This window comes from Neurospora hispaniola (assembly GCF_033458365.1).
Source record: "Neurospora hispaniola strain FGSC 10403 chromosome Unknown B0T23scaffold_1, whole genome shotgun sequence".
Lineage (NCBI taxonomy): Eukaryota > Fungi > Ascomycota > Sordariomycetes > Sordariales > Sordariaceae > Neurospora > Neurospora hispaniola.
In genome coordinates this window covers 690,439-711,531 of record NW_026944406.1, presented here as the reverse complement: position 1 = coordinate 711,531, position 21,093 = coordinate 690,439, and the positions used below count along the sequence as shown (strand labels likewise).

At 46.3% G+C, this 21,093-nt stretch overlaps 2 protein-coding genes across 2 annotated transcripts; both read right to left on the bottom strand.

The window, feature by feature from the left end:
* Positions 1 to 7,258: 7,258 nt before the first annotated feature.
* Positions 7,259 to 10,264, bottom strand: B0T23DRAFT_400608 (major facilitator superfamily domain-containing protein; the record flags this gene model as incomplete). Its single annotated transcript, XM_062838508.1, has 8 exons — positions 7,259 to 8,547; positions 8,629 to 9,051; positions 9,095 to 9,224; positions 9,291 to 9,330; positions 9,362 to 9,394; positions 9,508 to 9,536; positions 9,642 to 9,878; positions 10,229 to 10,264. 8 exons carry the CDS (start codon positions 10,262 to 10,264, stop codon positions 7,259 to 7,261), a joined length of 2,217 nt encoding a protein of 738 aa, XP_062696521.1.
* Positions 10,265 to 14,308: 4,044 nt separating this feature from the next.
* On the bottom strand, positions 14,309 to 18,784 carry B0T23DRAFT_3586 (ABC-2 type transporter-domain-containing protein). Its single transcript, XM_062836206.1, has 2 exons — positions 17,879 to 18,784; positions 14,309 to 17,828 (listed from the first exon to the last, which is right to left on the bottom strand). The coding sequence occupies exons 1-2, from the start codon at positions 18,658 to 18,660 to the stop codon at positions 14,396 to 14,398; spliced, it is 4,215 nt and encodes a 1,404-aa protein (XP_062696520.1). The 5' UTR covers positions 18,661 to 18,784; the 3' UTR covers positions 14,309 to 14,395.
* Between the last annotated feature and the right edge of the window lie 2,309 nt (positions 18,785 to 21,093).

The following is a 21,093-nucleotide window of genomic DNA, read 5'->3' as shown; positions in this document are numbered from 1 at the left end:
AACGTTAATTCTCGTAATACTAACGATATTCCTATTAACTAAGGTAGTAATAAAATAGACCTCGACGCTATCGACCTTACCGTTTTTATTTATAAGGACGTTTTTAATTAGTATACCTACGAAGGTAAATACCGCCATTATAATAGTAATGGCTATATTACCCGCAACTACCTCACCTTAATTAATTATAGCTCCTAAAATCTTTAGTATAATAAAAGTAAAAAGAAGAAAGGTAGAGGTAAGGGTCGCTACAATAGAGAAGAGGTCCGTACTACCGGAACCGCGCCCGCTATTAACACTACTATCGCTACTCCCGCCGCAGCCCCTACCGCTATTACCACTACTAGTAACAAATATTATAACAATCTAGAAAATATTTAACCTCTATACCTAAACGTATATAAAGGCTTTCTTTATTATTATTGTAGAGACGGGTTTTAGATTCTATAAAATTAGAAGGTTTAGAGGAGGTTAAAATATAATTATTAAATAGTTCTATTTCTTCAAATTTAATACTCTTATCTTTTTATATTATAATTAGATCGCGTAAAAATTATTATATCGCCCTTATTAATTCTAATTATTCTACGTTCACTTTTATTAACTATTCTTTTATAATTAAATATAACCTTCCCTATTTTTACCTCTACTAAATAAAGAAGCTCGTCTTCGCCGATAGGGTAATTAAAAATATTATTTCTAAAAGAGTAATAATTAAATTCCGGATTAAATACTATAATAAAATAATTATTTTTTTAATTTATAATATTTTAAAGAATTATCTAATAATTTTAGAATTCCCCTAAATACAATACTATAAGTTTAAAATTAACTACAACCAATATAAAATATATTTTACCAACCCTATTTACCAAAGTTATTATTTACCTATTAACCTTCCTAGGGATTAATTAACAGCACTAAAAATTCTTACTAACCAAATCTCAATCGTAACCATCCATAATAAAAATACTCCATTTTACTAGCCAGCCCTAAAATACAAAGCTACTCCTCCCACCCGGAGGATACTAACTATTAATTCTATTTAAGTAGAACCAACGCCGCTGCTACTACTATAAATACCAGTAGCGAATCTAAGGAATAGAACTACTTACCCTACTTAAATAGAATCGCTACTACTACCGCCGCCGCCGTCTCTTACAATAAAGAATAAGGAGGGGATTTTGTCTACTTTCTAAGATAATTACCAATTTATTTCGCCCCCTATTAAAATATTAATAATTAATAAAACTAGATCCAAAATTAATATTATAAATACGGCGGCCCTTCTTATTAAAATTAAAAACCTAACGCATTATAACCCCTATATCCATCTAAATAACTAACATATTTCTATAAGTATAAAGCGCCCCCGCACCAATCGTTATTATAATTTCGATAGGACCTCTTCTATTAAACTAAATAATATTAAAAAATTTAATGTAATTACTTTCAATTTCGCCTACGAATTTTAATGCTTATAGCCGTATATTATAAATTATACCGAATTCGAAAGGTTAATTACTATAACTAGAATTCGGAATATAAATTTAATTGAAGAAATAATTATAAATATTATAGCCGGCAATAATTAATAATATAAGGAAAATCTCCCTCCCCTCCTCTACCCCTTTATTAACAATTTAACTAATATTCACTTATCCAAAGAATTTCGGAAGGCAACGGTTCTAACTAAAGCAATCCATTTAATTAGCAACCTCAATTAAAACGTACTACTCTATAAGGAAACAATCCAACGGGTACACCTAACCAAAATCTCCAATAAAAACGCAAAGAAATTCCTTAATAAGGCCGACCACCCAATCAAAACAAAAAACAAGATCATCGCCCTCTTAAAGAAATTAAAGGGTCGCCGATATATTAACGAAGTAGTAGCGTTCCTCCCCTCCCTAACCGAAAAAATCCTACTTCACCATTTATATAACTATAAGATTAAATTGCAATTAGGGGCGACTTTTTCTAATGTACGGCCGTACTATATATTCCTAATAGAAACTAGTATCGTTAAAAAGTAAATTAACAATAACTTAAAAAAGAATTTTATCTATCTATTTCAATCTACAACCGTATTTCCCATTCTTTTAATTAAAAAGCTTAGTAGCGGCGTCTATATTTATATCAATTACCGCAATATCAATAATATAATACTAAAATTATATTACCCTCTATTATTAATTAAAGAGACCTTTAATACAATTTATTATACGAAGATTTTTACTAAATTCAATATAATCGCTATATTTAATAGGATTCGTATAAAGGAGGGATATAAATAGCTTACTACTTTTATTATTCAATTTAGCCTCTATAAATCTATCGTCTATCCGTTCGGCCTCCAAAGAGCCCTAGGGACCTTCTAGAACTATATTAACAATATTCTTTATAATATCCTCAATATATATATAATAATATACCTCGATAATATCTTAATTTATTTGAATAATGAAATAGACTACGAAAATTATATTAGGAAAATCCTATAGTAGATAATCTAAGTAGGACTTCAAATTAATATTAATAAATACAAATTCTACGTTATAAAAATAAAGTACTTAAGTTTAATTATTATATTAAGAGGATTTAAAATAAACCCTAATAAAATCTCTGTTATTATTATTTAGGAAGCTCTAGAAACCAAAAGAGTATTATAACGTTTTCTAGGTTTCGCTAATTTCTACCAACAATTTATTAAATACTTTTCGATTATCGCTAACCTACTATACGAATTAATAAAGAAATCGATTAATTAATAATAGATTAACTAATATTAAAAGTCTTTTAAAACCTTTAAAAAAGCTTTCAATAATAATCCAATACTTCGGATCTACAATTGGTCTAAATAGACCGTCGTTAAAACGGATACCTCAAATTAGGCTTACAATAGCACTTTATCCTAGTATAACGAAAAGGGAGTTTTATATCCGGTCGCTTACTTCAACTAATAATACTCCTCGGCCGAATATAATTATAATATTTATAATAAGGAATTGCTCGCTATCGTTAAAACCCTTAAGGAATAGCGCTCTAAATTAGAGGGTACCTAAGAACTGTTCGAAGTCCTTACTAACTATAAAAGTTTAAAGACTTTTATAATTAATAAATAATTTACCCCCTATTATATACATTAATTTTAATTCTTCTCCCATTTTAATTTTATAATTAAATACCGCCCTAGATTCTTATAAATATATCCCAACGTATTAAATAGGAAATTAGAGGATTTATTTAAAAATAAAGTTAATAAGAAGCTATTAATTAGAAATAAAGTTTTATTTAATTATAATATTTTTATTAATAGAGCGTTCGCTTTAGAGGATAGAGGTAAGGAGGTTGATATTAATACCGAATATATTTATAATTTAGAAGTATTAAACGAAAAATCGATGGATAACCTAATAGTAAAAGATTACGAGAGGTCGACAATACTTTAAGATATTATTATATGCCTATTAGACCCCAACCGTCGAATATAATCTAGGGAAATTAAAAATTATATAAAATAAATCCCTTTTATTAAATACTAAATAATTTAAGAACGAACGTACTTCTATAGTACTATCTTTATCGACCCTACTAATATAGAACTCTATCTCTCGCTCCTCCGACATATTTACAATTCGCTAACCGCCGGGCATCCAAATTACAAAAAAACCTATTTATTACTATCTCAATCCTTCTTTTAACTAGGAATATACGCTATAATCTAATTATACTATAAAGTTTATTTAATATATATTAAATCTAAATTATTATAATACCCCCCCTACAGCTTTTTAAAATTATTAATAATATTATTCGTATTATAGAAGAATATTTTAATTAATTATATTACCCCGCTCACGCCCTACTTATACTATAGATAGGAATTTAAGTATATCGCTATTATTATTGACCGGCTTACTAAAATATAGTATTATATCCCTACTATAGATTTAATAGTAGAAGAATTAATAAAACGCTTTATAGAGAGAATTTATAGTATTTATAGCCTACTAGATTCTATTATCTCTAACCGTAGTACCCAATTTATTTTACAATTCTAGAAAGCTTTATTATTATAATTAGAAGTTACCCTCAAACCCTCCTCCGCTTTCCACCCCACTACTAATAACTAGACCGAACGTATTAATACTGAAATAGAAAAATACCTTCGCCTCTATATTAATTAGGTATAGGACAATTAAATAAATTAATTACTAATTATAGAATTTGTTAGGAATAATTTAATTTTTAAAATTACCGGTATTTCCCCTTTCTTTATTAATTACAATTTCCACCCTCGTATAGGTATTAAACCGGTTAAACCATACCCGCTAGAAATATTAGCAATATAATAAACCGAATATTTTAAAGTTAATAAATTAACTAACTAATTCAAACAAATTTTAAACTTTATTATAAATTAAGCCTAGTAAGTATAATAGCGCTACAAAGATAATACGAACGCCCAACGGACTAATATACCGAAATATAAAAAAGGAGATAGGGTCCTACTTAATATTAAAAACCTTAATACCGGCTACCCTTATATTAAACTTATACCCCTCTTCGAAGGACCATTTAAAATTATTAAAGCAAATAACTATCAAATTATATTTAAATTTCTAATTAATATAAAGTATAATCCAACGTTCTACATTAATAAAATTAAATTGTAAGACGAATAAAATCTTCTAAAATAGACAAATATAAAAGAATAAAACGTTCGCACCAACCATAGCCGAACTATAAGGAAGACTAATAATAAGGAGGATTCAATAGAATATAAATTTAAAAAGATTAATAAATATTAGAAGAATAATAAAGGCTATTAGGAATACCTTATTATTTAAATACTTCTATATACGCCGTTATAGCAATTACGTGCCGATATATCTATAGCCCCCGACGCTGTACGGGCCTTCTACAATGGACACCTAGAAGTACTATACCTACCGGCCTAGGCGGCGGCGGAGAAAAAGCGGAAGGAGAAGGAGAAGGAAGTAGAGTAGGAGGCTCTAGTTCTGCGGCGGAGGTTACAACGACAACCACTAACAGCAGTAAGGATTTTTCAAAAACAGACCGCTCGTTTAATAGGGATTTTTATTATTTTATATAATATTAGTTAATTATATAACTTCTTTTAGTCCAAGGAAGTGTCACAGGGTTAGCCTATATACCTTATGCCTGGTACCAGCGTATAGTAATTTCTAAGACTGCCGTACGCTATTATTACCGCCGGCAACTGATTGGTTAGAACGCTGCCTACCGCGGGTCTGTCAGACCCGCCGCCGGTTGCCTTTATAAGGCCAGCCTTCTAGGCACTCGGCTGCACTTCTCTTCCTTTCTCCTTCGTACAATTACGTATAATCACATCTACCATCTACCCTTTACCCGTGATACGAAGGGATATAAATATACAATATAATCTAGCTTACAATATACTTACTTGCTAACCTCCTTTTAAAAAACCGAGGCTTATAATAATATAGATTAATTAATAATAAAAGGTATAGATTACAAATTTTATAAGTATAATTAATATATTAATAACAATTAATACGAATTAGCTACCCTCTAATATTATATTAGTAATATTAATAATAGCGCCGGTAATAGTAATAATAGTAGTTTTATAAACGGTAATTTTATATATATAAGGTAATAATAAACCGTTAGTACCCTTATAGAGCCGTATAGTATAGTATAGGGAGTGGGTTATATAATTCTAGATTATTACGTATAATAATAAAAGACTAGATTTTTATACGATTTTAACTATTTCGTTTATACGTAAGTCTGATTTTTGTAGGCTATACCAAATATACAAATATATACTAATATTGCTTACTACAAAATTTTAGTACGGTTAATATTTACTAATATCTTCTACACTATATAGGGCGGCCCCTTCTAATTAGTATACGGTCACATTATCGAGGCACACGGTCACTTTATCCGCCCCGAACACGAAGGACACGATACTCCCTTTCGGGATGGACGATTTCCTAAACAAATTAACAGTTTTGGTACAATCAAGCGACAAAGGCTCCATTCAAGCAGCTTCCACAAGGAAACAAACAAACAACAACAAAAGTATTCCAGTTTCTGACCAAGGAAACCGCCAAATTCAACCACCACCGTGCTGGCCGCCGGACACACAGCATGGAGGTTTGAGGTTATCACCACCACGTCTCAGCTCATCACCCATCTATTTACACATTATGAATCATACCCATCATACCACAAGGCCGTAGTCTTGGGTTCGAGCCATGTTCTTGTCACCATCGTTTAGCTTGGGTCTTCACAGAACGGAACAGAATGCGGGCATGTATGGAAAGTTCCCTACTCGATCCAGTCCGGGATCTGTCCAGTCCCTCACTTCTTCTAGTCCTCTCCTACCCCCTTCCACAACATAAACACCACAACAGCTTCTCGCAAAAATCCCAATTTCCCTTTCAACAATGAGAGACATAGACGCCCATCATGACAAACGCCAAGGCGCATAGTTGATCCAATTCGAACTGTTCATCATCTACTACCTCTATGGAATGGAGCATCCATCGGACTGAACATTTTTCTCGAAACCTTTCCCATGTCCCGTCTATATCGCTTCTTCCACCGAAACCGTTCCTGTCTCCGTCAATGCCGTGTCCGCTCTCGAGAATTCGAGGGTTTTGGAAAGGCATCTTGCTCAAACTGACTGCCTCCCTCCGTGCAGCTCATGCCTACCTACCTACCTATTCCCTGTTTGACCCTTCTCGGCCCTGCTCGAGCGATGTAAGGGTCGCGTTGTTAGACTCTAGGGCCCGGTTCATTGGACTAAACATCCGGGAGATTGCAGACATACATCGAGTGCCGCTTAGAATATATGCCAGATAGAGTGTGGAAGGGGACGACATCATCACATCTGCCCAGCGGCGAGAAATTCTGAAATTCGAGGCTTTGTTTGGTGAACTGGAAGAGGACATAAGCGCCAGTGCGCACAATCATTGATGATAGAGGTATTCCGGTCGACGCTTTCAATTATCCGGGCATTTAGGGTCTGCTGTCATGAAAGGATCTTTGTAACATTTATTCATTACATCTCTAGCACTCTCATCTCCACCTCTACACTGTCTACCTTGCCCTTTGTCAAATCATGGGTATCATTATTGTTATCATTACCTCTATCATTACATATCATTTGGGTATACAACGCTGTCCCGTTAAATCAGCATCTTCCTGTCCTTCCTCCTTCGAAAGCAACAAAACAACATCAGTGTGCAAACCTAAAATCCAGCCTCTTCGGCCCCTCATCCAGGGTAGTCAACACATAGTCCCGCTGCTCCTCCGAAGTCATGGCCTTCCACTTCTCCTCCTTCGCCTTATTTCTCCACACATAAAACGCCTTGGTCAGATAAAACAGCACGATATTCAAGCAGACCATGGCCAGCAATACCTTATTCCCCCTCTTGTACAGCGGCTTGTCGTCCTCGCGGTAGATATTATCGTAGATAATATTGCCATCCTGCACAAACATAATGTACAGCGCCGTCGAAACCGCTCTCGTCTGCACGCTGTTGCTGTTCTCAGCAGTCCAAGCGACCAGGATGGCGTGGCAGTACGGGTACGACAAGATACCGATTAGAAGAGCATAGCGGACCCAGACGCCGGCGTCGGGCAGGGCGACGATAGCAGCGAAGAAGGAAAGCATCCACCACTGCGAAAGGGAGGCGATAAAGCCACGCTCCTTGAACCGCCTGGAGAAATACGAAAGGATGACCAAGTTGCAGGCGAAGAGGAAGTAAGCGGGGATGGTGAGCAGGTTGGCTTGAAAGACGCTGAAGCCGTGGGTGCGGAGGATCAGACTCAGGTACTCGCCTGGCGGACCAGGAGGGATGTAAGCGCACACGCCGACGATGTAGAGCGGCCACATCTCCCACTCCTTGATGGCCTTGAGCAGACCCTTGGCCGAGACACCCTCGCGGTTGTTCATGTCGCCCTTGGAGGGATCATCGCGCAGCAGGCGGTTGACCAAGATGAATTCCTCGCGCTCGGAGAACCAGCCGTCCTTTCCGCGGAACCAGGATTTGGTCTGGCAAGGACCCGGGGGCATCAGGACGAATGCGAAGATGCCGACGACCAGAGACATCAGGGCCTCGATCAGGAACAGCCACTGCCAGCCACTCCAGCCTCGGATTCCCCGCATCTGCAAAATCCCAGCGGCCATGAGGGAACCGGCAATGTTGACGGTCGACAAAGCAGTCCAGAAGAACGCCAAGCGGAGAGGCAATTCGTTGGACTTGTAAAAGTACGTCAACCACAGAACAATTTCGGGAATGAAGCCACCCATGGCAACGCCCATAAGCGCCTTGATGACGTAGAAGTGCGCTCTTTTCGTGATCCAGACTTGAGCGCCCGACAGGATGGACCAAGACACGATTTGCATGGGAACGAAGCGATCAGCGCCGAGCTTCTTGGCTACGAGGCCAGAGGGAAGTTCAGCGAGCAGGAAGGCAGCAAGGAAGATGGTTTGACCATAGTTGAAGTCGTTTGTGTTCATTCCTGGGATGCGTCAGTACCTACCTACCTCTAGGTATCCAAAGTCAATACGAGGAACGGCCGAACAACAAAGGACATACCCACCTAGCTCCGGCAACATATCATCGCTAATAGCCCGGTTGATATTCTTCCGATGCAAGTCCAAGCTGCAAAACATGATCCAAGCCCAAAACACGATCCGCAAGTCCATCTTGCGCACAAGCTTGCGCTCCTCCGACGCGCCCCATTCAAACGACGGGTCAAATCGGTGCCGGTTCTCGTACCCGGCGCGCTCGTAGACGTCCGCCCAGTACGCAGCAATGGCAGGGTCGCTGAAGACATGATCGGGCGTTGAACCGTAGTTGCTGGCGTGTTTGGTGCCGCCGCCGCCGAGTTCTTCGGTGATTGAGACCTGGTACACAGAGGCCGGTGACGAAACACCCGTGACGTCTTTTAGGAATCCAAAGGAAGTGGAAGTGGTTGTAGAGATGGTGTTCTTTTCGTCTTGGAAGGTTATTTCTGGCATGGCTGCGGAACGGCCCGGGGGCCTTCGAATGATGGATACCTCTACCTAGAGGTAAGCGGGGAACGAATTGGGTGTCGAGGCAGTCTGGGAAAGGGTCTGGTGGCAGTTTGTTCGAAATTGGCGTCGACGAATTGAAGCAAAGGCGCACGGGACGAGACTCTGCTACGGCTTTGGTCTGGTTTGGTGCTCAAGAGCATCGCCGCGGAAACCCAAGACATGGCGACCGACATCAACATCGTACCGTGACGCGAATTATATGGAAATCCGTTGGATAGCCCGGTCTGGGTGATAGCAGGGAAACTCGGTAGCAACTCGGGACATTTGGTGTTGACAGCTGCGGATGATCTGCGTCATCAACATGTCGATCAATCCCGTAGATTCAAGCGTTGTTGGTCCTATGTCGGGAATGGAAAAGGCGTGTCTGCGGATGGCGCCATCATGGGCGAATACCTACCTACTGCTCTGCGGCTGTGCTGTGGTAGAGGGACTGGGCATATATTATAGATAGGTATGGTCAGCATGTAAATATCAAGTATGCGTCCATCCACTACGGTAGAGGTACCTAGCCATATCTCAATAGGTGCTGGCATACTTGGAGTGAGGGCACCTGATAGGCGGACCTCTTATCGATATTCCGGTTGGACGTGCCTATTATGGGGCGGTTATCACATAAAATCAGACAGATGAACGAAATACGGTCCTCAAACAGATGGTTTTGTTGAAGGCCGTCGGTCAGGCAGTTGTGCTTGGATGCTGCAGGTGGTTGAGAGCGATGGCCGGCAATAGGACGGACTGGAGCCTCGTGCGGTTCAGACGATGCAGACTGGAACTAGAAACAAATTGGACTAGTCAAAGCTCCACCACGTACTACTAGCCAAGACGAGAACAACGATGGTATAAGTGTCATGGAGAACAAATGGAAGGTTTAGATGCTGTGATACTTGGTGGTGTTTAGAACGATGAACGTCGTGGTTTGAAAGGGGCGCAGTCGGCTGGGCTTTCTCGGCTTCGTCATGGAAGCCAGGTCTTGACAATTTCCATCAGCCTCCGTCTTCCAACAAACCGGATGGATTCCTTACGAGTTTAAAGCTTCTTCCAAGCTATGAGTTCAAGGGTCGTTCTTTCGGGAAACGTCAGTTTTGGCGACGAGTCCAGACAAACTCAAAGCGCCGGGGAAACGCACGGCAGTTCGATGCACGCGTCGATCACGATCATCGTTGCAGGTTCTAGTAGTACCTACACACCACCTGTTGCAGATTCATCCTACTTGTCATGTGCATTGATCGTTTTATCGTCTACGCGGCTCAAAGACGACAAAAAGGCGTCTATATACCTCTCCATTTCATCTGAGGTGTGCCACACATTCAATTTCATCCGACCTACATCGCCAAAGGCAACCACAGCGTAGAGCCACACTCGTGCGTTATCGAGAGCAAACATACCTAGAGAAACCGCACGAATACCCACTCAGAGAAAGGAGAAATATCACTTCCCTTCGTTGAGCCTAGGGGTACATAGCACTTCTTCATCACAAGGAAGAAACAAAAAAAGGGCGACGGAATCACAGAGAACATGCAGTAGACAAACAGATTCACATCTAGAGCTCCCTGTAGGTATCTATCCGTCGGCTCAAAAGAGAGCCACATGCATTTTCTTCTCCATATCCTGTGTGCCACAGCTGGCTTCGTACGTGTACTCAGCGGCGCTTGGAATCGAAACAGACAGAACAACCACGAATTTAGTACCGGAGCGGACACAGAGGAGCTCCTTCATGTGGGCGCCGACACCGACGTGCCACAGATTGGCCCGCACCACCGGCTAGAGGAGTCCAAGATGGACGCAGATGGTCCTGATATAAGTACACCGGCCTCGCAAGAAACCCAGAAGACACCGATGTGACCGTCATTGTCGAACTCGATGAGCTTGGTCTCCTGGATGGAGTGGATACGGAGCTGGCGTTAGCCTGCTGAAATACGCGGTCGCAAAACTAAAAGGGAGGGTAATAGTAGGAGATCAATGTCGGTGGGTGGGCTGGGGGCACTGGTGTCGAGAGTCGGCATAGAGGGGCAATGAAGTACTAGGAGTGATCTATGGTCCTCATGAACTGACAGCACATTCACTGGGTACCTCTGGCCATGGTTAGAGGAGATGTGGTTATTTGTGAGAGTGGGCGAGGAGCTGAGGGTGGACTGAAATAGAGAACGACATGGCTGGAGGAGATTGGTTAATTCCATCGTTGACAGCAGAGATCAAGAGCGTCTCTGGGAAAAACTTTGTCTGCTGTTACAAGGCAGGCACCATCAGCGCTGAAGGCACGGTCTCCAGCCCAGCTTTGGTACTTCTTGCTTGCTGTCGTGAATGGAGCCAGACAGGTACGAATCTGACCCATGACGATAGAGATCAAATGGGGTCTCTGGAGGTCTGATGCGAAAGTTGTGAGCAGTAATGGTTGCGTGTCGGGAGAAGAGGAGGGAACAGAGAAGGGAAAGACCAGTCTCAACGTCCATGGGGTTTGTTGCGCATGGCGGGGCGCGAGGTGACCTCAGGTCAGGATCCATCTCGCAAATAACCTAACCGAAGGGAGGTCGATGAGGGTCTTCATAGAGGTACCTCTGCCGGAAACAAGGGCCTCCCAACCCTCGAGATCGAAACGCTTGTCGCTCGAGGCTGTAATCGAGTACGGAAAATAAGTCAGACTGACCACGAACTGAGCGGCCTGCTGGATAGGCACCTAAAAACCAAGCTGTCGGCTGTGGCGTGCTGTCGTGTTCTTTGAGATGAATCTTGTTGATGATGCCTGCCATGGGGTGCAAGGACAGACTCTTCGAGGAGGTTATTGATGGTAGAGGTAGTAGTGAAGTTGAAGGTCGAGGACCGGCGGCTGCAACAAGCGGAAGCCACACGGGTGGAGGAAAAACCCAGCAATGATCGCGTAGGTCAACGAGATACATGTGTTGCCCTGATTAGTCCATCTCCGCTATCTCAAGCTTTCTGTGTCCTTGGGCTGTGCCCCCTGACCCTCGAAAAGGAAGCTAACCGAAGCCAACGTCTTGCCCTGGCGCTCGCAGAACGCCGTTTTGAGCCAGGTGCGGAGGCAAAGAGAGCTGCCAGCTTATGGGATACTGTCTAGGAGGAGCACGGCTGGGGCCCTACGGTTCCGTTTAGAATTGCTCGGGGCGGTTGAGCTGCTGCTTGTGGAGGAGGCAGCTTGTGCCTAGGTTGTTTCTTGCTGCAGCCACCATGAACAAAGTCGTTGAAAGTCAGCTTGATGGCATTCCCAGGCAGGGCAACACTGACAGCCTGGAGTAGAGCATCTGAATGGGGAACTGTATGTGTGCGCTCTGTGGGATGCTTTTGCCTCCGCTGGGTTTCTATTCGTTTGTCGCACGGGGAATGCGTACTGGTGAAAGTGACGCCTCAAGCCAGCGGACTGATGGCGTCCAAATCGGGATGCTGCCTCGCCCACAGTCGTAGATGTAGATGTACTTCTTCATCGCCCTCCACCAACGCCCCTCCTCCAGAGGACATCACCTATTCTCCTCAGGAGTGTCGTCCTTCTCTTCGCTATCGAGCATGCCCGATGTGGCCGGTAGCCCCTGACCATGACCATGACCGCACCCAGCCAGTATTCCGGTGAAGGACTTCCGTCAGCTTCCGGAAAGGAGTGAGCGTCATTGACTGGAAGCAGAGGACACCACGCGGCGTCGTGGTTGCTACCTAGAGGTACCTCTAGAGGTACCTTTAGGATGAAGGGTGGAAGTGGACGATCATCCTGTGAGGATTGGGCTTGCAAGGTTTTTGGGTTGTAACGTGCGGGAAGAGACTAGATGCTGAGTACGGAATCTGAGCAGGCTGCGAGCCTTATTGATGTTTACCTCTAAGTAACAAGTGGAAGTCAGCACATGTTCCATTTGTTGATACTGAGGTCAAGTTCTTTCGGACATTGCCGGCGCGTTATGAAAGTCGAAAAACATGAATCGTTTGCTCACCTTTGTCTCCTCTGGGCTTCAATGCAGGCCCGAGAAGGAATGGGGACGGAAATTTCCCATGCCGCCCATGATCTGGAGAGAAGTGTTCGACGGTCTCACGAGAGGACTCTGACTTGGAGTTGAAGGTGAGACGAGGTTGAACCAGTAAGGTACTAACATGAACCTCTTGTCAAAAAAATAAAGCAGAGCGGTGGAGAGAAGACACAGGTACTAGAGTCACCGAGACGATTAGCGGCGGTGTCAACCACCAAAATGACTGCTATTATAGCTGCTCCGACCACCACCAGACAAGTGTAGGTAGAGGTACTTACTCGGTAGATCCGACAAAACCACACTGGCGACACTGGCGAGACTCATAGGGGCCTGGCATGGAAACGAGACTCGACAACATCCCTCGCCTTGGAAACCTGACGACAACGTGGCCTTGGAAAATGGAAACGACTCGACAACGTGCCACCCGGCAGCCTGGACCTCGACCACCACCTCCCGACCACTTCCCATCTGGTCGAAAGGGGACTGGAGACGCCGTTGAAAATACCAGCCTCAGATTGACCTGGGTGGAGTGACGGCGAGATGACGGAAAAGATGCCCGGATGAGACCTGATATACCAGACAGTGCCTGGCAGTGGCGGGGAAGGAGGACCAGATGGGAGAAGAGGGAGAGGAAGGTGCAGATGGGAATTACCTACACATGTACCTCTCTTAATTCAAATTGGTACCTAGAGATAGAGGTAGGTAGGTATCAATCTTGGGGGGAAAGTCCCCTGGGAGCTCAGCTGTGTTGCGTCCAGCCTAGAGGTAGGTATGTTCGTTGCGATCTCTCAATCCCCTTTATGTTTCTACCCCTCAATCCTCGTGCCGCTTTTCTGAACGACAAAGGCACGCGCGCGCAAACGGGTTTCTGTTGGGATAACGGACAAACAACGACTGGAAGCCGGGTACTGCACCGAAAAACTGGTCATTCCGTGTTTACCTCCTCACGCTTCTCCAAGTGTATCAGATCAATCCCATCTCCCAACTTGGGACAAAGCAGTGGAAACCAACAAACAGACATTGAAGGACGGGACGTAATTGAACCGAAATTTGTATCAATGAGTAGAAGTAAACAGGTATTATTACCAGAAATGTCTATCCAGAAAAGTGTCTATCTATATGTGATGATGATGATGATGATGAAGATGTAAGTATATGCCCTAAAAAGCAAATGCTCCTTTTCCATCCCTCCCAATCTACAAAAGCATGGCGATCATACCGCGACTTCTATAAACGTCATCCTCCCAAATTCGTACATCCGTACATCATTAACTACCGTGGGTATCTTCCTTCTCCTTGCCAACCACACACCGTGCAACGAGCCTTACTCAGCCTTCTTACTCGTCTTCGTCCTCAACTTCATCAACGCATAAACCATCGCATAACTGCTCGCCACAAACACACACACAATCCCCGCATCTCTCCACCCATACCCATAACTCTTCAAGTTGATCGTCTGCAAGTAATCGCTACCCGACGTATACTGACAAACCCTGCACCCCTCGGTCGCGCTTGGGTTAATCAAGTTCGTCGCCCGTCCCATGCCCATCATGTACCCCTCCAAGTACTCGGCGCACGTCGTGCCATTGGGCGGGTTGAACACGGCAAACTCCTGGTCACGGCACTCAATCTTCTTGTCCCAGAGGTTGAACACCAGCATGGAGCCCATGAGGTAGTTGAACGGGTTGAGGTAGTAAATCCAGTAGCGCCAGAAGACCTGAATCTGCTGGTAGGGCACGAGGACACCGCAGAAGGAGACGAGGATACCGATGACCAGGGGGTTAGCGAGGGTGGCGAAGATGGCGTTGGGCGCGTAGGCGGCAATGAACTGGCCGATGCCCGTGTAGACGAACTCGTACATGAGCATGACGAAAAAGGTGCCGCCGGCGCGGGACGAGGCGTGCGGGGCGCCCGTGGTGTAGTACCAGCAGGCAAAGTAGAGGACGGCGCAGACGCACAGGTAGGGGATCTCGGACACGACGAGGCCCGTGACGAAGGCGATCCAGCTGTACATTTTGGATTTCTTCTCGCGGGCTTCGAAAATGTTGCGGCGCTCGATGAAGAGAGGCTGCAGCTGGGCGATGACACCGGGAGCGACAAAGATGAAGTTGAAGATGGTGAACAGGCGCATCTGGAGGTCCGAGACGCTGTCGCCGATCATCCAGAAGGAGAAGCCGTTGAAGAGGGCCGAGCCAATGTGCAAGGCGAGCTTGTTGTTGATGTAGTCGGTATTGCGGAACAGCGAGACGTTGTTGCGCGTAGAGACGATCTTGAGCTGTTCCAACAGCGGCATGGCGAATTCGTGCCCGTCGTCGAGCGTGCCGGGCGGCTTGGAGGCGGCGTCGTCGATGATGCGGTCGAGTTCCTCGGTCATGGCCTGGTGCTCAGGCGACTCGAGCCAGACTTGGTTCCAGTCCTTGCCCTTGGAGAGGGAGCCGGAGACGACGTCGATCATGTGCTCGGCCGGGTTGGTCTCCTCGGGGCAGGCGGCGCCGTACTTGGCAAAGTAGTCCTTGACAGTTTGGGCGTTGTCACCAATCTCGCCAAAGTACACGGTCTTGCCACCCTTGGCCAGAAGCAAGAGGGTGTCGAACTGGGCAAAGAGCTGCTGGGAAGGCTGGTGGATGGTGACGAGGACGGCCTGGCCAACATCGGCGAGCTTGCGGAGGAAACGAACAGTGTTGTAGGCAGACTGACCATCGAGACCAGAGGTGGGCTCGTCCAAGAAGATGAGAATGCTGGGCTTGGCAACCAACTCAACACCAATGGTGACGCGCTTGCGCTGTTCGACAGAGAGACCAGCACCAACGCGACCAATCAGGGTATCGGCGAGATCGTGAAGTTCCAAGAGATCAATGATGGTGTCGACGTACTTGAGCTTCTCCTCACGGGGAATCTCACGAGGCTGACGAAGGAGGGCAGAGAACTCGAGAGCCTCACGGACAGTGGAGAAAGGCTCGTGAACATCAAGCTGCTCGCAGTAACCGGCGGAACGTTGGAAGGAAACAGGAAGAGGACGGCCGTCGACGAGAATGGAACCCTTGATGGTACCGTCAGTCTTACGCTGGGCCAAAACATCGAGAAGAGTGGTCTTTCCGGCACCCGAAGAGCCCATCAAAGCTCCCAACATGCCAGGCTTAACCCAACCGTGCACATTGTCCAAGAGAACGCGGTCACCAGAAGGAGTCTTGACGGTGTAGGTGAGGTTCTTCCAGGTAAAGACCGACGTGTTGCGAACCAAGTCCTTGTCAGAGTCCTTGGCCTCGCCAGCGCTGGCCTCCTTGTCGTAGACAGTCTCCTCGCCGCTGCTGGTAGCACCGGCCTTCTCCTCATCGTTGTTCTGGATGGCCTTGACGATCTTGGCCTTCTCACGAGGGATGAGCAGGGAAGGACCGCCTTCGGAAAGAGGACGCCACTTGCTAGTCGCAAAGATGGTGATGCCGACAAAGAGGACCCACCAAGCCCAGATGATACCAAAGTTCCTCCAGACGTGAGAGTGGCTGTAAGAAAGAGACTTGAGGTAGTTGTCACCATAGACAATGTTCTCACCCTGGATGGCACCACCGACACCAGCGCAAGACTGATGGTCGAGATCAGCGTAGCCGGGGCCATTGGGGACCAGGTTGACACCGACGCAGGGAATGATGGTGTCGTGGAACTCGTTGGACAAGAGAGCATCGAAGGAGTAGGCCATGGGGTTGATCCAGTAGATCCAGCCGAACCAAGGGTGCATCTTGGGCTTCTGAATCATGTAACCATTGTACATGATGAGAGCGGAAATCATGAAACCGGAAACCTTGGAGGCGGCATCGAAGGTCCTGAATGCAGCACCGATGGCTCGGAAGAAGGCCGTCATGCACATGGTAGCAGCGATGAGAATGACCCAGTAGGTAAACCAAGCACCGGCGTCCATGGACAGGGCAACCATGAAGTACAAGACAATAGACCAGACAGTAACCTGCAGGATGATGACGGGGATATCGGCAGCAACCTGGGCAATGCAGAAGGCGGCAGGGTGGAAGAAACCCATACCCTTTTGCTTGAGCAGAACGGGACGACCAGAGAAAGAGTCCGTGACTTCGGACATGGACATCAGACTGTTGTGGAGAAGGGAGAAGAAGAGGGCACCCGACTTGACAAAGAGACCAGCAGAGTTATCAGGGGCGTTGTAGAAGAGGGAACCGGCGATGAGGGCCTGGGCCAAGGTAGAGCCCTGCTTGATGAGGAAGGTTGGCTTGTCGCCGAGGACAATCTGATACTGGCGAGCGATACAGGCCTTGACCTGCTGGAAGAAGCTGACGGTGTAAGGGCTGTCCTTTGCGAGATGCTTGTCCTTCTCAACAGCGACACCTTCCTCAAACAGCTTGGTCTTCTCCCTGGCCTCCTCGGTGGTGGGATAGTCGTACTCGGCGGTCATGCGAGGGTAGATGTCGGATTTTTGGTAGGCTTCCCTGAGTTGGTCGGCGTTGCGAGGGAAGGTCTTTTCAAAGCCAGAGCGAACCACTCTCTCGGTAGGAACAGTGATACCGGTAAGGTAGTCGGCAACGTTGGCACCCTCCTGGCACTCGAAGCCGAGGGCCTCCATAAAGGGGCGGGCCTCCTTCATGGGACCGTAGTAGACCTCCTTGCCGTAATCGAGAACGAGGACCTTGTCGAAGAGATCGTAGATGCCGTTACTAGCCTGGTAGAGGGTGACGATGGTGGAGAGACCCATGACATCGGTCATGGCGCGGATGCACTTGGCCCACTCGAGAGCACTAGGGATATGTTAGTCTGATTCTAAGTGAGGATGATGGGGGTAACCTACGTGCTAGCATCCAAACCACGGGTAGAGTTATCCCAGCAAAAAACGGAACCACGAGATGCCATGCACTCGATGATGGAAACACGCTTGCGTTCACCACCAGAGACACCGCGGACGTACTCGTTACCGACCTTGGTGTCCTTGGTATGAGGGATGCTCATGGCCTCCAAAAGGAAGTCCATGTTCTCCTTGCGGTACTCTTCCGGGGAGGCAACGCCATCGGGGATCTTGTAAGGAATGTTGAGGCGGGTCGCAAAGTCCATGGTCTGGCCAACAGTGAGGGTGGGGAAGAAGACTTCCTCCTCGTTGTTCATGACGATCTGACCGCGGTACTTGTGAGCCTCCTTGGCGTCCATGGAACCAAAGTGGACATCACCGTTAACGGCAACATAGCCTTCGCGCTTGTTGGCCAAGAGGTTGAGAAGGGTGGTGCATCCGGAACCGGGACGGCCCAGGACCAACAACATCTCACCGGGCTTGACACATCCATGGCTGTTGTCGAGGATGGTCTTGAGAGGGGGCTTCTGCCTTCCTTCTTGGATCTTCTTGGGAATGTTGAACTGAGATAGGACGTTTTCCTGGATGGCGGCGTCCGAGTTGATGACCTGGACGGTAAGATCTTTCCACGTAACACCCAGCTCGCGGGCAGGGATTCCAGAGCTTTGCTCAAGCTCCTTGATGGCCTCAACCTTGTGTTTGAGACCCCATGTGCGGTTATCAACAGCGTTTTCCTCTTGTGCAGAGGCAGCACTGCTGCTGCTGCTGCTGTCGCCTTGAACGCCCATGGCGGATGGGTTGGTGACCGGTAGTCGGTGGTCGGCCGCTTTGAAAAACAGTGGTGGTGAAACTTGTTGATATCAAAAGGCAAGGAGGTGATGATGAAATTCCGATGGAGGGGGTGGGTATTAGGGGTTGAATTTATGCATGTATTAAGGGTAATATGTATTTGAACTGAAGAAGAGAAGATCAAGAAGATGATGGGATTTGGAAAATGAAGGGGAAAGGACGTATTTCTACACCTCTCTGGGATACCTCACAGTATGATAAGAAGTCGGAGCTCGGCTTTTGTGTGGTGGACACTCACCAACGGCGACCAGCCGTTTGTGGGTTGTTTGATTCCATGTCGCCGCGACGCCCGCTTACGAGATTCTCGGGAAGTGGAAGCGGCGGGAGGATGGGGGACAGCTGAACGGAGTGCTGTGATGGGAGCTAGCAGCACGGTGTGCCTGGATCTTTTGCCTTTTGCGTCTATCCTAGGCTTGAGAACGTGTACGGGGTGGATCTGGGATCCATGACGGAGATTGATAACAAAGGGCGGCCGGCCTGACATGGAAGCTTCGATGAGAGCTCGAAAGGCAGACCAATGATGGAGCAGTCCCGCGTACCCATGGGGGCGGCTTGTCATCATTTCGCCGCTTACCTAAGGCATCTTGCCGGTGAAGAAAACACGAAATATCCACTTTTGGAGGTTCAAGGGTTTAAGGTTTCTCCTCGATCGGGCTGACGAGCTCCGACTTGTGGGACGCGGCAACGGGGAGATGGAACACTGCACGCCGCTGCTGTTTTGAAATCCAATCCATCCACTTTCAGCGGTCGTTTCTACATGGGGAAAGAAAGCATGGGAGATCTCTGTGCCTACGTGGACATTGGTAGGATCGATATCAGAGGGGACGTCCAACGCAAGGCAGACCGTAGGGGGCTAGGCGATAACAACACACACTCCATCGACGACGACGACGACGCAGAGATTTGTGAGATGAAAGTGCCAAGATCGATCTCTGGATCCAAAGCCGTGGTGGCGTCGCAGCCAAGTGGAGCAAAGGACGGTTCGGCGGGATCGAGGGGAATCGGAGGGCCCTATTTCCAGATATTTGGTTGGCTGGAAAGACGATGTCCAGACAGACCCCGGCTTCGTCACAGTAAATCCCCGCTTAAGTAAGCGGCAAATTGTCTTTTCTGCGTCTCAGTCTCGACCCGGACTCCGTAGAAGCTTTTGATAGAATGTGCGAACTGGTGGAGATACGGAGGGGCGCGATGTCTAACGCCGGCTACACACGAGGTTGCGGTGTCTGTCTGTCTGTCTGTAACTGGAGGTCAGCAAGTGAGCCCTAAGCAGGCCGGCAGATCCGGAGAGCGGTCTACAGTGTGAACGGTGAATGAGTGATTGGGGAGCGGCAATTGCCGTGAAGTGATTGTGATGACTGAGCATTTACACTACTGACCTCTTTTCATGATTGTGGAATGTGAATGAATTCCGAGAAGCTGAACTTTCACCTTATTTTGGGCATATCGAGGTGATGGTCCGTGCATCGGGGAAATGGCAGACCCCGCTCCGATTTTTCTATACGGCGGCCCCCCCCCCCAACATGGACTGAACCGGATCCCGCCCACGCACCCGCCCCGCCGCGTCGGTCGTCCTTCCATCATCCGCCTAAACTCGGAAGAGTGAGTGAGCCATCAGTGTTAGTGCTTAGTGGTGGGTGGTGGTGGGGTACTTAACAGCCAGCACACTGCAATCTTGACCATCGATATACATACGCCTTGAGTAACTAATACCTCAATCAAGGCGATAAATAAGCTACGCATGTTGTCCATTGGTGATTCTGCTATCTGGTCTTCTTTTCTTCTTGTCTAGTCGAGTGGAAACTATGCTTGGTGTCGTGGACAAATCTACAGGCACGTATACGTATATGCCGACATGTTGGTGAAACTCGGGCAGTGCACTAACAATTATTCCAGGGACTCACTACTTAACACGTCCGTCGGTCTAAATCGGCCCGACCCGAGTTTCCGGGCATGTAAATTGTCGGAACTCAAGTCCGGAGGGCTAACTGACTGACTGACTGACTGACAGCCGAATACACTACAGATGGGGAAAAGGAAGGAACAATACAGAATTGATGATGATGATACATGGCTGACGAGTGATGACGGGAGCATGGTCTTCCTTTGTTCTTTTTTCCAAAAACAGTTAACAGTCCCGGAAGAGGCGAGGCGCGTGCGAGCACAGTACACTACGGTATACACTATAGACTGACGTTAACATATTCCCTCCCCCCGGACGCCGCCATGTGTTAGTAGCAGATGACGTGACGGCTGCTGTCTTACATGACATAACCATGGGCACTTCACATCAATCCCGTCTGTTTTCGGTGTCATGAAAATTTCGGAGCTTCCACTCTGCAAGTCTGCAGGTCTGGACCAAAACAGCATTTGAT